Source organism: Dipodomys merriami, unplaced genomic scaffold (genome assembly GCF_024711535.1).
Source record: "Dipodomys merriami isolate MVZ:Mamm:240054 unplaced genomic scaffold, mDipMer1.0.p SCAF_1, whole genome shotgun sequence".
Lineage (NCBI taxonomy): Eukaryota > Metazoa > Chordata > Mammalia > Rodentia > Heteromyidae > Dipodomys > Dipodomys merriami.
Genome location: NW_027202270.1, coordinates 145,104,306 through 145,119,698, shown reverse-complemented (window position 1 = coordinate 145,119,698; position 15,393 = coordinate 145,104,306). Strand labels below are relative to the sequence as shown.

At 37.2% G+C, this 15,393-nt stretch overlaps 1 protein-coding gene across 6 annotated transcripts in view; it reads right to left on the bottom strand.

The window, feature by feature from the left end:
- The window catches only part of Txndc16 (thioredoxin domain containing 16), a 77,017-nt gene that overhangs the window by 25,265 nt on the left and 36,359 nt on the right, over positions 1 to 15,393 (bottom strand). For all 6 annotated transcript variants that reach the window (XM_070033289.1, XM_070033279.1, XM_070033270.1 and 3 more), the window contains 4 exons: positions 12,702 to 12,852; positions 9,358 to 9,524; positions 8,100 to 8,160; positions 2,868 to 2,991 (listed from right to left, as the gene is read on the bottom strand). In XM_070033289.1, coding sequence (XP_069889390.1) covers positions 2,868 to 2,991; positions 8,100 to 8,160; positions 9,358 to 9,524; positions 12,702 to 12,852 — 503 coding nt within the window. The remainder of the gene's footprint in view (positions 1 to 2,867; positions 2,992 to 8,099; positions 8,161 to 9,357; positions 9,525 to 12,701; positions 12,853 to 15,393) is intronic.

Sequence of the window (15,393 nt, the reverse complement as noted above, 5' to 3'; positions counted from 1 at the left end):
GTTTGATTCCTCAGCACCACATAAGCAAAAAGAAAAAAGCCGGAAGTGGCACTGTGGCTCAAGTGGTAGAGCGCTAGCCTTGAGCTGAAGAGCTGAGGGACAGCGCCCAGGCCCAGAGTTCAGGCCCAATGACCGGACCCAAAAAAAAAAAAAAAACTTTTCAATTGACACTATCTAAATAAAATGTATGATATTTGGAAAACTCTGCTGTTGCCTGGCTTCCTCTCTAAATGACTCTGATGCTTTCTGATCCAGAGATTATAAATTTTAGTCAATTCCAGAAGTAGTTACTGATTTTGTTCTACAAATAATATAAATATTGCTATTTGTTTCTAATCACTATTTCAAATCCTGAAAGCACCCAAAAATACTCATAGTACAGTGTTAACTTTTACTATTTATCAAGCACTTTGGTAAACACTAGGGTAAGACATTGTCCTTGATCACATGGAGCTTTGATCAATGGAAAAGCCAGACAATAAACTGATGAATAAATGAATTAATATATACTGATAAACTCATCAGTCTATGAAGGAAGATAAACAGTACGGGTGAGAGACTGTAACAGAAAAATTTAGATTAGACAATCTAAAGCATTATCAGCAGGTAATCAAGAAAAGATTCTAGCTTTCCTGTGTAATAGAAATGACACAAAAGGGAGAGAGAAGATTACATATACAGACATAAAATCATGCATTACTAAGGGCCAATATCTATTACAGACAATGGGAAGCTAAAATGGAAAAAAAAAAAGCAAATCTGTAAAGGATATACTAGAATCAGGTTGAGGGAAGAAGTCAGGTAGACAGTTAAAAGAGAAGGCAAAAGATGGTCAAAAGAGAGAACAAACTAAAGCCACTTAGTCAGAAAGCATGAACACAGGAATCTTCAACAGGCAGCTCCTGCTGAGGACAGAAATCTTATTAAACAAACCAAGACAAGTCCCCGAGAGGGTTGGAGCATATAAACCATAACAAGAACACAGCAAGGAACAAGAAGCCAGAACTCAGATCTGCCAATGTAATACTAAAGTATTGGAGAAGAAATCCTGCCAGGATCACAAAAATTCTAACCTTTGCAGGCCACAAAAGAGCTAGGGCTCAGCTCAAACAGAAAACTGACTACTGATAATGGTTAAGGTTCTTATTAAATTTATAATCTTGATCATAATAATAGATGGACCTCATGAAAAGAATGTGTAAATTGCTTCCTTCTTGGGGCTCACGATAATGACACTATATAAAAGATTAAAGAACTCATTAAATGGGACATAAAAATGAACAAGACATGATCTTTGATGGAGATAGTAACAGACTATGGAAGCAGAAAGAAATGGAAATGAGCATTTACAGTTTGTAAATGTTATGTTATGAAAGACACATTTGGGATGATAATGATAATAAAGAAGCTCATGTTACAATTCTAGTCCAGATGAGTTCAGGTCTAATCCAACCTCCACCACACACCATTAGTGTGACCTTGGACAGATCACATAACTGAAAAAACAAATGTAACATCTATAAAATGAAGGGAACATCAGTTAACTCACAGGATAATAATCAAAGTCATGAGTGTGGAAAAGCCTTGAGAATTAGAGAATAAATACTTCTATAAGCACCAACAGAAGACTTATAAAAACAGAACTGTTAAAAAAGAAATACTAAAATGTTACCAAAATTGACTCTATACTGTTAATGATCAGACTCCCAACTACAGACACCGTAACATTTATTACAATTTTATCTCCTAGTAATAAATATAAAGGAGTAATAAAAAATATCCTATGGCTTCTAAATGGAATTTTTAAACATGGATTAGACTGGTTAAAAGATATTGAATGGGATAGCAGTGATGAAGATATATTGTATTCATAAACTTCTTTGTTGAATGGCAACTTCTTTGTATAATTACTTAAAGATAATATAAAAATTGTTTTTAAAGATAGAGGTATCAGATGCTAGAAGGGTGATATGTAACAATGAACGTATATCTTTGGGATAGAGGTGAGACTCAAGTGGTAGAGCACCTGCCTAGCAAGCTAAGGCCCCGAGTTCACACCCAGCATCAAAAACAAAAAAATACATACATACTAAATACAATATAGCCTCCTTACACCTTTCAAACAACAGTCTAAACATTCACATGGTGATGAGGATTTTCTTAGGAGAGGATCACAAGGTCTCAATAGCTATGTGCATATGATCATATGCTTATCAGAATGAACTCCATGAAATGGAAGTAGTAAGTTTTTTATTGTACTGTTTGTGGTTCCTTTTTTTCTTTTCTTCTTTCCTTTTTTCTTTGGTTTATTCCCTGTTTATTCGCTGTTTTTTTTTTAATTTCTTTATCCTTTGTCTTGTATATAAGCTTATCTGATTTGGGGAGGGGAAGGGAAAACATAGAAACCATAGGACAAGGGGTGAACCAATTCAGCAGTGAAACCCACTAGACACTATGCTGGTAATGAACTCTACCACTTGATGGGGAGAGAAGTCAGGAGGGGAAAAACTGGGAGAGAATGAGGGAGGGGTGACACTGTCCAAAGGAAATATACTCATTATCTGACTTATGTAACTGTAACTCCTCTATATCACCTTTACAATAATTTTTTAAAACTAATTAATTTGATGAATATGATTAAAATTAACTCAGACAATGTGTAATCTCTTAAGAACTACATTTGCTATGTAAATTAAACAAAAATAAATGTAGAGCTAAATGATCTCAGTTTTAAAAAAAATTAATTTCTCCAGTTTTCTTCACAGGCTTTGATGTTAATACAATGAATGAGAAAGGTAATCCACTGGAAATTTCACTGACTTTACAGGTGTTAGGCAGGAAGTAGGGTAGTGAGCACTGTAACTTACCCAGATCTAGGTCTTCCACATCATCATCTTCATCTTCTTGTACTTGTTCAACATATATTTTATTTTCCACATGGGAAACTATTGAATCAACATCATGTAAAACTAAATATTCCACTGGAACATCCTAGAAATATATTAATTTGTTACAACTTACTAAAATTTTAGCAAAAAATGATGTTTTCATTTTTTGACACTGAAACTACACCTTTGAACTTCACTTTTTAAAAAAAGGAAGCAAACACCAAATTACTATCAAAAAAGCATCCAGAATGTTTATATAAACACAAAAAAAGGAATGGAAAATGTCACTTGCTTCTGGTCACAACTGAAACCTGTGAAACATTTGACATATCAGAGCAAGCCCTACCTCAAGATAAAATTGAACAGATAGATTTGCTGCAAATTGAGCTAATCAAAATGTTACTTTGATAATCCCAGATCTATGGCTATACTACCGTCAATAGACTGATCACATTTGATATTCCACAGAATAAAAAAAAAATCTTCATCTAAAACAATGATTCTCCGAAGTTGAATTTCCTGTTATCTATAAACATAAAATTACTCTCCATTTCTAGGCATTTTAAGAACACCACATTTTATTCCACTTAGATCAAAATTATTCTATTAAGGTTTCTTTCACTAATGCTCTACTATGACTTTTTAAAAACATGAAATTTAAACCATTTGGTTATGTTAGTAAATAAAGCTTCAAATGCTTTTTCTTCAATATTGCATATATATCTTTTAAATGTTTTATTCAAAGCAAGCAGGTTTTTTTAACAAATAATAAATTTATTAGGTGTGTACAAGTACAAAACACAGCAAGCTGCTGTAGAGGATTATAAATTTGTGCAGGAGACACACCTGCCCTCAGAGAGCTTACAATCTAGGCAACAAGTTATAAGGATAAATTTGGGTAATCACTGCTTCAGGTGACATCAGCAGAGCTTTGAAAAGTGCTCACATCCTTCGAATTCTTTTCCTTGCAGATATAAGACATCTTTTCAATAGGGAAGTTAAATGTGGGAGAGATCTTTTATGGAATGAATTAGTGACCTTGACTTTGCATAGAAGCATCTTTCCTACGTAGGTTTTTTTTTTATTCCTGCAGAAATGTAATGGATTTGAGAGATGAAGGAGTCAAAATAAATGGAGCTGAATTTGTTCCAAGTATAATATAAAAATTTTGTATGTAAATTTTTACTAAGTGTAAGAATCCTGCAGAAAACAAGACAAAAATTTTACATATCTGGTAAGAGGTGAGCAATTTCAGCAAAGCCAATGGCCTCAATTTGTCCCTCTTTGTTACATTTCTCCCCTAAAGATAATCACTACTCTGCCATTCATGACCACTATGGTTTGAATATTTTTTGTCCCCTCAAAATGCCTAGGCTCAAAGTTAAGCACCAGCAATGGAGTAGGAGTTGAGTCCTGTGAAAGGTGCTTAGGTTATGAAGGCAGAGGGATGGAATTAAGTCCATCAGAATCTTCAGAGAACTCCTCTCCCTGTCCTATGAGGGCACAGAGAGAGGGTACCATCTGGGAACCACAAATGCATTCTCACTATACACTGTGAGAAATAATAAAATTCTGTTTTCTATAAGCCATCTAATATATCATAATTTCTTGTAGAAGCCCAATCAGCTGAAGAATAATCACTCTCTATAAATTCTGCTGATTAGTGAATTTATATAATGAAACTATGCAAGCATAAACTATATCCTTTTTGTGGTTCTTTTTACCAAACAGTGCTTGATCCATGCTGCTAACATATAAAAGCAGGTTTTTTCAGCAGAGTAGTTGTCACAGCGCATTACTCTAATCTATTCATGTTCTATGTTCATGGACATTCTATGTCTGTGGACAGTCTGGGACTACCATAAATAATACTGCTGTGGAGATCACATGTCTGGTGGACATGCACACACACTTCTGTTGGGCACATACCTAAGAAGGCAAATATGGGTCTGCACAATACAGAGAATTTCAGCTTGGATAGCACTATAAAGTGTTTCGTCAGTTTTCATCATGCCAATCTGCACTCCTAATAGCAGTATATGAAAATCTTGGATTTTCACATCCTTGTCAATACTTGGGATTGTTACTTTAACCATTCTGGTGGATCACTACTGGGGTTTCTTGTGAGATATATGCATATACATATTATATATATATATATATATATATATATTTCCACCTATAGCCAATTTGCTAACTGGAAAAGGGGAAATGTGTCTCTGACAGTGAAGAGAAAGAATGGTACCATCTCATATGAGTCACTGTAAAACAAGTACCATCACATTAGGAGAGGATGGAATATAATGAAGGTTAGCCTCACTGTGACATATTCTTACCCAAAGTGTCCAAAGGAGCTAATCAACCTTAAAATCTAATGGGAAGAAAGTATAAGACAACCAAGAAATAAGGTAGACAAAAGCAAAAGGAAACTGAAAAATTCATAATTTGGAAAAACAAGCCACTTTTATCCAAAAAGTCATGTCACACAAGAAAAGGATGGGGAAATTTAAGATACTAAGAGACTTTGAAACCATACCAGATACAATTTCTAATTCTTCACTGGAATTTGGTTTGCAAAGGTTATAAAAATAATTTTTTTTTTTGGGTCCGGTCATGGGGCCTGACCTCTGGGCCTGGGCGCTGTCCCTCAGCTCTTCAGCTCAAGGCTAGCGCTCTACTACTTGAGCCACAGCGCCACTTCCGGCTTTTTTCTTTTTGCTTATGTGGTGCTGAGGAATCGAACCCAGGGCCTCTGGCATGCAAGGCAAGCGCTCTACCACTGAGCCACTTTCCCAGCCCTATAAAAATAATTTTAAGATGAGAAAATTTCAGTATGGACTAACTTTGAAATTAAGTTATTAAATTATGGATATATTATTACATTATTAAATATAACTTTAATTGTGATAGTAAGATGGTGATACATAGATATATAGAGTACAAATGTAGTATTCAGAGATGTATTTATACATAAAATGTTATCATATCAGAAAAACCAGATGAAGTTATAGGATAAAATGTCTATTGCTGAATCTGGTGGTGGATATATATAGTTACTTGTATTTCTATTTTTTGGCATCACTGAGGGCTTTTTTCATGACAAAATGTTTAAAAACAGAATAAAATGGCTTTCACAAACTTATAGTTTTGATTTTTGTTTTGTTTTGTTGCTGGTCCTGAGTCTTGAATTCAGGGCCTGGGTGCTGTTCCAAAGCTTTTGTGCTCAAGGCTAGTGTTCTACCACTTGAGCCACAGCTCAACTTCTGGTTGTGTGCGTGCGTTTGTGGTTAATTGGAGATAAGAGTCTCACAGACTTTCTTGCCTGGGCAGGAAACCACAATCTTCAGATCTCAGCTTCTTCAGTAGCTAGGATTACAAGCATGAGTCACTGGCACCCAACTTTAACATTTGTTGTTTTTTTGGGGGGGAGGGGGGAGGGTCCAGTCGTGGGGCCTGAACTCTGGGCCTGGGCGCTATCCCTCAGCTCTTCAACTCAAGGCTAGTGCTCTACCACTTGAGCCACAGCGCCACTTCCTGCTTTTTCTTTTGGTGCTGAGGAATTGAACCCAGGGCCTCATGCATGCAAGGCAAGCTCTACCACTGAACCACCTTCCCAGCCCTTAACATTTGATTTTAATGTCTCTTACTACAAGTATAGTAGCCCCACAAGGAAAAGCACTGCTTTCATGGCCTATCTCAGAACCTAGAACTGTGCCTGATACAATGCAGGCATGAATATGCATTGATACTTATTAGTATTAACAATGCTGGACTCTGTGCTTAGTCAGCTCTTTAAATCTCATCATTTAACATAGTGTAATAATTCTTCAAAGTAGGCATTACTATTCTCACTTTACAAAGTAGGGTTTAAACTAGACAGGATGATTGTATGGAAGATACTTCTAACATTGTTTAATGCTGTTCACTGCCACAGAGAAACACGTATTTGAAGAATTAACATGATGCTTCCAGAAATGTTTTTTAACTTTAATATTACGTTATAAGGTCTGTAATACAGTGATTAAGCATATACTGTAGCTGTATAACCAATACTACCATTTAAAGATCTTTAAACAAACCCTTTGCCTGGTGGGGTACAACAAAGGGAGCAGAAAGGATGAGTACACAATCCCAGGACTGACAATGAATTTACCAAAGAAACTTGCAGATAAGCTTATCTTTGACAGAAAACCTGTCAACAGAGAGACCTAGCTGAACTTTTTAGTAAAGCAATTTAACAAAATAGTTACAAAGACTTAAAACTTCCCATTTCCAACAAATGCCTCAGTAGTACTTACTAGTTGCTATGTTGCAAAAGAACTGTACAGGGCAGGGAAGGTGGCACAATGGTAGAGTGCTTGCCTCCCATGAGGCCCTGGGTTCAATTCCTCAGTACTACACAAGCAGAAAAGGTCAGAAGTGGCACTGTGGCTTGCTCTAGTGGTAGCACACTAGCCTTGTACTGAAGAGCTGAGGGACAGCACCCAGGCCCAGAGTCCAAGCCCCACAACCACCAAAAATTAAAAAAGAGAGAGAGAGAGTGAGAGAGAAAGAAAGAGAGAGAGAGAGAGAGAAAGAAAGAAAGAAAGAAAGAAAGAAAGAAAGAAAGAAAGAAAGAAAGAAAGAAAGAAAGAAAGAAAGAAGAAAGAAAAAGAGAGAGAAAGAAAGAAAGAAAATGAACTGTACAACTTGTGGGTGGGGACAGGAGAGAAAAATTAGGAGAGAGCAAAGGAAGGGGTGACATCCTCCAAAAAAGAAATGTACTCTTTACTTGACTTACGTCATTGTAACCCCTCTGTAAATCACCTTTATAATAACAATAAAAACATAAATAAAATAAAATGAGGGGAAACACACACACACACAAATTCCTGTTTCTTTTGACAAATTTCACTTCCAGAAATTTTGTCAAAGCAAAGGATCAGTGATGCTCAAACTTCCCACAAAGACAGGTATTGTCTCTCAAGAGAAAGTCATGAAGTATAATCTAAGGGTAGGGTTAATTGGAGGATATATAGCAAAATCTTGATTTTCTTTAAGAAACTATTACCTAAGTAAACATTATGCACACAGCGCAAGAGACAGACAACAAATTAAAATATTATTAGCAACTATATTTGCAATTCACAGATTTTCTATGACACACATCACTTGAGCCCACACATGCTGGTTTCCCTTAAAGAAGGGGCCACATGACAGTTGAGGACTGACCTTTGCTGCCTTTCTGAAGACCACGTTAGCATGCTGAGGAATGCTCACCTCCAAAGAATCCCTTTTTAAAAATGGAAATAAACATGTTATGCTAATGTGAAAACTAATGTCAATCTAAACAAAACTAAGTTCTTACTAAAACACAATGTTTACATAAATACAGAGCATTACAATGATGTGTTTTAGAAAATTCACATGTAAATACAAAACAAATTTTCTCATTTCCTTTTTTTTGTTTTTTGTTTTTGGTGGTGGTAATATTGGGATTTGAATTCAAGGACCCTGAACTTGCTAAGTGGGTACTCTACCACCATGCCCCCCGCCCTTTTTGCTTTCATTATATTTCAGACAACTCTCCAGTTTTTTCCTGGGGTTAGCCTCAAACTGTAATTACCTATGCTTTCTAATAGCCAAGATTACAGATACAAACAACCATGTCTAGCCTGTTGCTTACAACAGGGTTTCGTTCATTTTTGCTGGGACTACCCTCAAACCACAGTCCTAGTATCTACCTCAGAAATAGCTAGAATTGCAGGCATGAGTCAACATGCCTATTTTAACTTCAATTGAGCTTATAATTAATTGAGCTCACCAATTACTTCTAACAACACTTGGATCAATTAAAGAGTTGAGTTTATATGACTAAATGGCCACATTAGAAATAGAAAATTATACTCGGGTGCCAGTAGCTACTCAGGAGGCTAAAATCTGAGGATCGCAGTTGAAAGCCAGCCTGATCAGGAAAGTTCATGAAACTCTTATGTTCAGTTAACCACCAAAAAACCAGAAATGGAGCTGTGGCTTAAGTGATAGAGCACTACTGTTAAGCAAGAAAGCTCAGATACAGGACTCAGGCCTTGAGTTCAAGTCCCAAGACTGGGATAAACACACACACACACACACACACACACACACACACACACACACACACACACACACACACACACACACACACACACACACACACACACAATTCATGCTTTGCTAGTTGTACTGAATATTCAATGTACACACACACACACACACACACACACACACACACAAAATTCATGCTTTGCTAGTTGTACTGAATATTCAATGTACACACACACACACACACACACACACACAATTCATGCTTTGCTAGTTGTACTGAATATTCAATGTACAATGTACCTTAGCAAGAGCAGCACTCACACACACACACACACACACACACACACACACACACACAATTCATGCTTTGCTAGTTGTACTGAATATTCAATGTACAATGTACCTTAGCAAGAGCAGCACTCCCGCTTTCCCCAGGAGACGCCACGCAACCCACTCAGCGGTTCTCCTGTCAGCTTCATATGTAGCCTGTTGACTGACAATAAACACCAGTGGTAATCCCAGCTGGAGATGAAGAGTTGAAACTTGTTGAGGATCTTCAGCAACTTCAGTCTTCATTTAGAAAAGAGAATATAATGTGGTCATTGTGTGATAACAATGTTCCAACATTTGGACCTAAGACTTCCAAAGGCAATGTGAGATAAATCCAGCATTACTAAAAATGTTTTAATTTACTAACCTTAATTATTCCAATGTAGTCATATAGTTTAAGTATCCCAAAACTAACATCTTATAAAGAATTAAACATAAAATTACAACCATAAAATGTCATGAGTGATGGCACACTCTTATAATCCCAGGAGGTGGAGATTAGGAGGATCAAAATTCAAGGCCAGCACAAGTAAAAAAAAAAAAAAAAAAAAAAAAAAAATTAGCAAGACTTCCATTTCAACCCACAGTTGAGTATGGTGGTTTCTAACTGTAACCTCAGCTATGTGGGCGGCATAGGGTCATATAAGGCCCATAGTAAAACTGTGCCCTGAAAAATAAGTAAAAGGAAAGAAGGGAAAGAATGAAAGGGAAAAATAGGAAGGAAAAAGGAAAAAAAAAGAGAGAGAAAAGAGATGGTAGAGCATCTGCCTAGCAAGTATAAGACCCTGAGCTCAAACCTAAATATCATAAAAACATTACAAACATAATAGACAGGCATAAGGAAACAATAATAAATGAATGTGGCATTAACAGAGGTAAATATGTTAAAGGAAACAGGATAGCTAACGAATAAATTTTTCATATAAAAGCATAATATATAACAAATGACACAATCTCAGAACAATGAAAACTAGGAGTAGCATATTAAATGCACATTGCTATTTCAGTCCCTCCAGAAATTGCAGAAAAGATACAAGAGAGGATAGGTTTTTTTACAAAGATAAATGCACAATTGGGAAGGAGAGAAGAGAAAGCAGGAGACAAAAGAAGGCAAAGAGGGAGGCAGGAAGGGGAGGAAGGGAAGAGGCAGGAAAGGGAGGAGGACAGGGAAAAAGGTAGGCAGGGAGGGAAAGAATCCCAAATACCACTGGGGCTGAGGCCAGAAAATGACAAGTTCAAAACCAGACTAAGGAGAAGGAAGAAAAACAAAATTAATAAGATCTTTGATTTTCATGGTTGGGGGATGGAGGTCTTTCTATGTAGACCCCATCCAAATCTCGGTTTGTTTTTTTTTTTTTGTTATTGGTTGTGAGACTTGAACTCTGGGCCTGGGTGCTGTCCCTGAGTTCTTCAGCTCAAGGTGAGTGCTTTACCACTTCAGCCACAGTGCCACTTCCGGTTTTCTGGTAGTTAATTGGAGATAAGAGTCTCACAGACTTTCCTCCTTGGGCTGGCCTCGAACCGTGATCCTCAGATCTCAACCTCCTGAGTTGCTTAGGATTATATGTATGAGCTACCAGTGATCAGCCTCGTTTCAATTTTTGATTCTCTACCTTAGCCTCTTCAGTGCTGGATGACAGGAATGAACTACCATACCAGCTGTATTGTTGGCATTTTCCCATACTATGCTTAATTGAATACCAAATTATGACAACATCTCCCAAGTTTTAATCTCTCAGTTTCAAAACTAACATTACAAATTACTAATTCCTGGTAAGTATCATAAAATAAAATAGAGATGATCACAGAATCACCTTCCTCAACATCAATCTTAAAAAGTAGTTTTAAAACTCAGAGAAAGAAAATTCATGAGGAAAGACTTTAGGAAATGAGTACAATTTCCAGGAAGAATGTTGTTGCAAGAAAAGAAAAACAAAATAAAACAAACAAACAAAACTCACAAGGCTTTTAGTAAGCTTGGAATGAAACACAATCCTGCCTGTTATTAGTGTGCAGAGAAAATCCTCAGAATTCTCAATAATCCTGAGTATTCTGAGAGTAGGGAATGAGGCAGAGAAAATGGTGAAAAACTGTACAGTGAACTGTACAAGTGAGCTGCAAACCAAGCTCAGGAGGTGTCCTTCCCTGAGAAGCAAGATGCATCCCCTACACTGTAGAAGAAAAGGAAAAAGGCTTATATACTGCTTTCTCTAAAAAAAAAAAAATTCCTAGCAGTCAAGATCAAATCAAAAATGTTACTTAAAATAAAGAACAAGGAAATGAAGCCAAGAACCTGTGGCTGTCAAACAATGAATCTACTTAAATAAAAAAGGCAGACTTTTTAAAAGGGAAAAATTATGGGTACAGAATGTAAGTACTACTGACTTTAATGCTATAAAAATTACATATACTAAAACTATCAGAAAGGCGCAAAGATGAAAATAAATGTATGAAGTTAATTCTCTCATCTTTGAAACATGACTGTTTTACCTAAAATGGAGTTTACAAAAAAATTCAGCTTTTAAATGTTTTTCCTATGCATTTTCAACACTTCAGACAATATTTCTTAAAGGGCCCTTCATATGATGAAGCATTCATGAAAAGCACCACAATCCCTCTAGATCTCAGTTTCTTTTTCTTTGTTAAATGCAAACAGGGTTAAAGATACCACATCTTTTATTCGTTTCTTTTTTCTTTTTTTGGTCATGGGGCTTGAACTCTGGGCCTGGGTGCTGTCCCTCAGCTCTTCAGCTCAAGGCAAGTGTTCTACCACTTGAGGCATAGCACCACTTCCAAGATACCACATCTTATTATAAAACAACTCTTAATCTGAACTATCTCTGTGTACAGAGATAACTGATATGTGTCACTGGGTGACTTTTCTTTATACTAAACTACACTGCTTAGATTATTTCTGTATAATTCACATGCACCATTACACATATACACATATACATTATGCATATACATGAACTGGGTGAGAAGATATACTGAAGGTTTTACAAACACCCAGGACAACTCTTTACACTTCAGAGAGTAAGCCCCCATCACCCAGTAAGACTCTACTAGACTCTCCGAAGCTAATGCTAAGAGAGTGGGCACAGTACAAACAATGATTGAGGTGTCCACAAAAGAGGTCTTTTCTTATGATGACCTGGTCTTTCTGACTTGTGAGCGCTCTCCAAGCCCCAGAGTTCATTTGAACTCCCAAAGAATATGTTCACTTCTACAATGTTATATTTAGATATCAACCCAATGACTAATCAAGGCATTAAAACATTAAAAATAAGTCTTTTTACTCTATCATCAATTTTAAAAACCCATAAAATGGGAGGAATATGCCCCCAAAAAGGGAAGAGATATAACTCATAGAAGTAGAATATACCTGTGTGAATCAAATTAAAATAGGCCTCTTACCAACAGAGGTGCTTTCATAGTCTTAACAAACATGTGAATGTTCAGTGTAGTCAGTGGCCGCTCCATTCGTGTTCTTTTACACTGCTGAGCCAGGTCCAGGACAGGTTCACAATGAGAAAAGTAGAGATGTGCGTGTTCGATATTCTCAGAGCTGCAAATTAAAAATTAAAGACTTTCTACTTAAAGTTTATGTGTGATCATTTTACCATCTGAAAAGTTGTAACAACAATCTCTATCACATGCTTTTGAATTATAGTCCTGGTAAGAGGACTCAAAGAGTGTAATATTAAAATAAATGTGGAAAAATTAAAAAAAGAATGCATGATTCCTTGGGTTTGGCATGGTAGCACATACCTGTAATCCCAGCTACTCAGAAGCCAGAATTTAGCAAGATCTCAGTGTCAGGCCAACTTGGGAAAAATGTTAGCAAGAATCCTGGCAACCAACAAGTTTGCCATAGTTCATTCCTTTAGCTGTGTGGGAAGCCTGGATAGGAGGATTATAATGGGGGAATGGTTTGGGTGAAAATAAAGAACTCTCCAAAACCTAACTAAAACAAAAATGAGCTGAAGATAATGGCTTCACTGGTAGAGCACCTGCCTAGCAAGCATGAGGCCATGGTTCAAACCACATACTGAAAACAAAAGGAAGGAAGAAAAGAAAAAGAAAATCAGCCTAACTATTTGAACAAGCCTCATGAGCTGTACAGCACTTCTCTTCCTGACCTCTTTCAGATGGTAGCTTCTAAATTAGGTTCATAGGGAGTCCTATGTGATTTTGTTTTAATAAAAGACTGTCATAGACAATGAGATTATCTTCAAATATAATTGCTTCTACATTTAATTTAAACTCAAAGCTACTTTGAATAAACTTCAGCCCAAACATACCTTAAGGTAAAAACCATGTGACTATTTGTGGGAGTTTGTGTATTTGTATTTGAAATACCACAAAACTTGGCAAAAATGGCTTATAACTAAGTTTTGCCACTCCTTGCAACATGAAAATTCAAAGATAAACTTATAGTGAGGATGAATTTTGCCAAAATTAAAATTGAGGTGTTTTTTTTCAATCTCCATATGGCATTAGTAGATTCTGGCAAAATAGTACAAATTTTTGTTTTTAAAATGTTTAATTCTTAACATGTATAAACTAAGCACTCAAGGTACAGTGATTTCTGATTTTGTTACAAAGAATTCCCATAAAGTCAAGGATTAGAGAATGTCACTTAAAGATTTGTGTAATGCCTAGTATGGGGTCCTGTACTAAACACAAAAGATAAAAATTCATGAGAAAGCTCAAATCCTTGAAGAGCTTAGACTAAAGGACATCCATTTAGTAAACAAATTATAATGTCCCTAATATAAAAGGCTGCAAAGAAGAAAGAAATTTCATTCTGGCCAAGTTGGGTAGAAGAAGGATAAGCAAGTAGGGAAGGAGAAAGGAGAGCATAAAAACCTTCCTTGAATAATGGCTTCTCCAAGAAGACAGGCCTCACTACTCAGGTTCAATGAAAGGACATAACCACTTAAGGGGAACCTGAGTAGTCACATACTACTACAAGGAAGATGTAAATTTATAGGGTCTCAGTTCAAGTTGGACTATGTATTATAACCTCTGAGATAACAGTCATGTGGCAAATTCATTTAATCAAGGATCATTTGTTTGCACATAACAGAAACCCAAAAGATGAGAGGTTTACTACTTGTTTAGAAGGAAGAGTATCTCACAGAACACAAGAAAAATTGAAGAACTTTCTTCCCTTCCTACCTCTTCTCCCCCAAATTATTTCACTATGTCAGCTTTCTATGCATTAGCCTCAAGATATTCCAGAACTATAAAACCTCTGGACTTTAAGCAATTATATGTGCTTTGTCACACAGCTAGTCTGTTCTTAAAGGCCAGAAAAGAGTTAGTAAAAACTCAAATTGATCACATTAGCTGGGCATGTTGATACACACCTAACTCCAGCACTTGTGAGAATAAGGCAGGAGGTTCTTCAGTTTGGGACCATTTTGGCTACAAAGCAAGTGCCTTGCCAGCCTGAGATACTTGAGACCCTGCCTCAAATCAAAAATAGATAGATAGGTTCCAGGAAGATGGCGGAGGAGAAGCTGGAATCTGAACAAGCTCTCGCATAGAAAGCAGTTTTAGAGTTCCAGTGAACAGTCCTAAGCCAGAGAATCACACCAAGTGTGCCATCACAGGTCAGAGAGTTAGACAAGAGAGGGAAAGCCAAGGCAAGAAGACACATCTGAGCACTTGCCAGCAGCTGCCGCGGCGGCGGCAGGGTCGCGGCACCGACCGCAGCCGGGGCCATACCTGAGCGCTCACACAGAGAGTCCGGGACGAAGGAGCCAGACGCAGCGGGCGAGCGGATTCTACTCAACACCAGCAAGAACCGACAAGGAGCGGACATCTTCATCCTGCAGTTTGCAGACCAGAGACGACCCAGGATCCAAGACTCAGCGTGAATAGGCCCAACGTCCTCACTCCTTCTCAGGGAGCAGAGGAGGGAAGGCCACCCCCCCCCCCAGCACCAGTGATCTCTATCTTGGATACCGACAAAGCTCAGAGGAGCTGCCAGCTCCAACTCAGGCCTTGGAATAAAACGAGTCATTTAGCAGGTCACAAGAACTTAATGGCGAAGTGACCTGCCAGACTCAGCTCCATCCAGGGAAAAGTCACCCAGCTC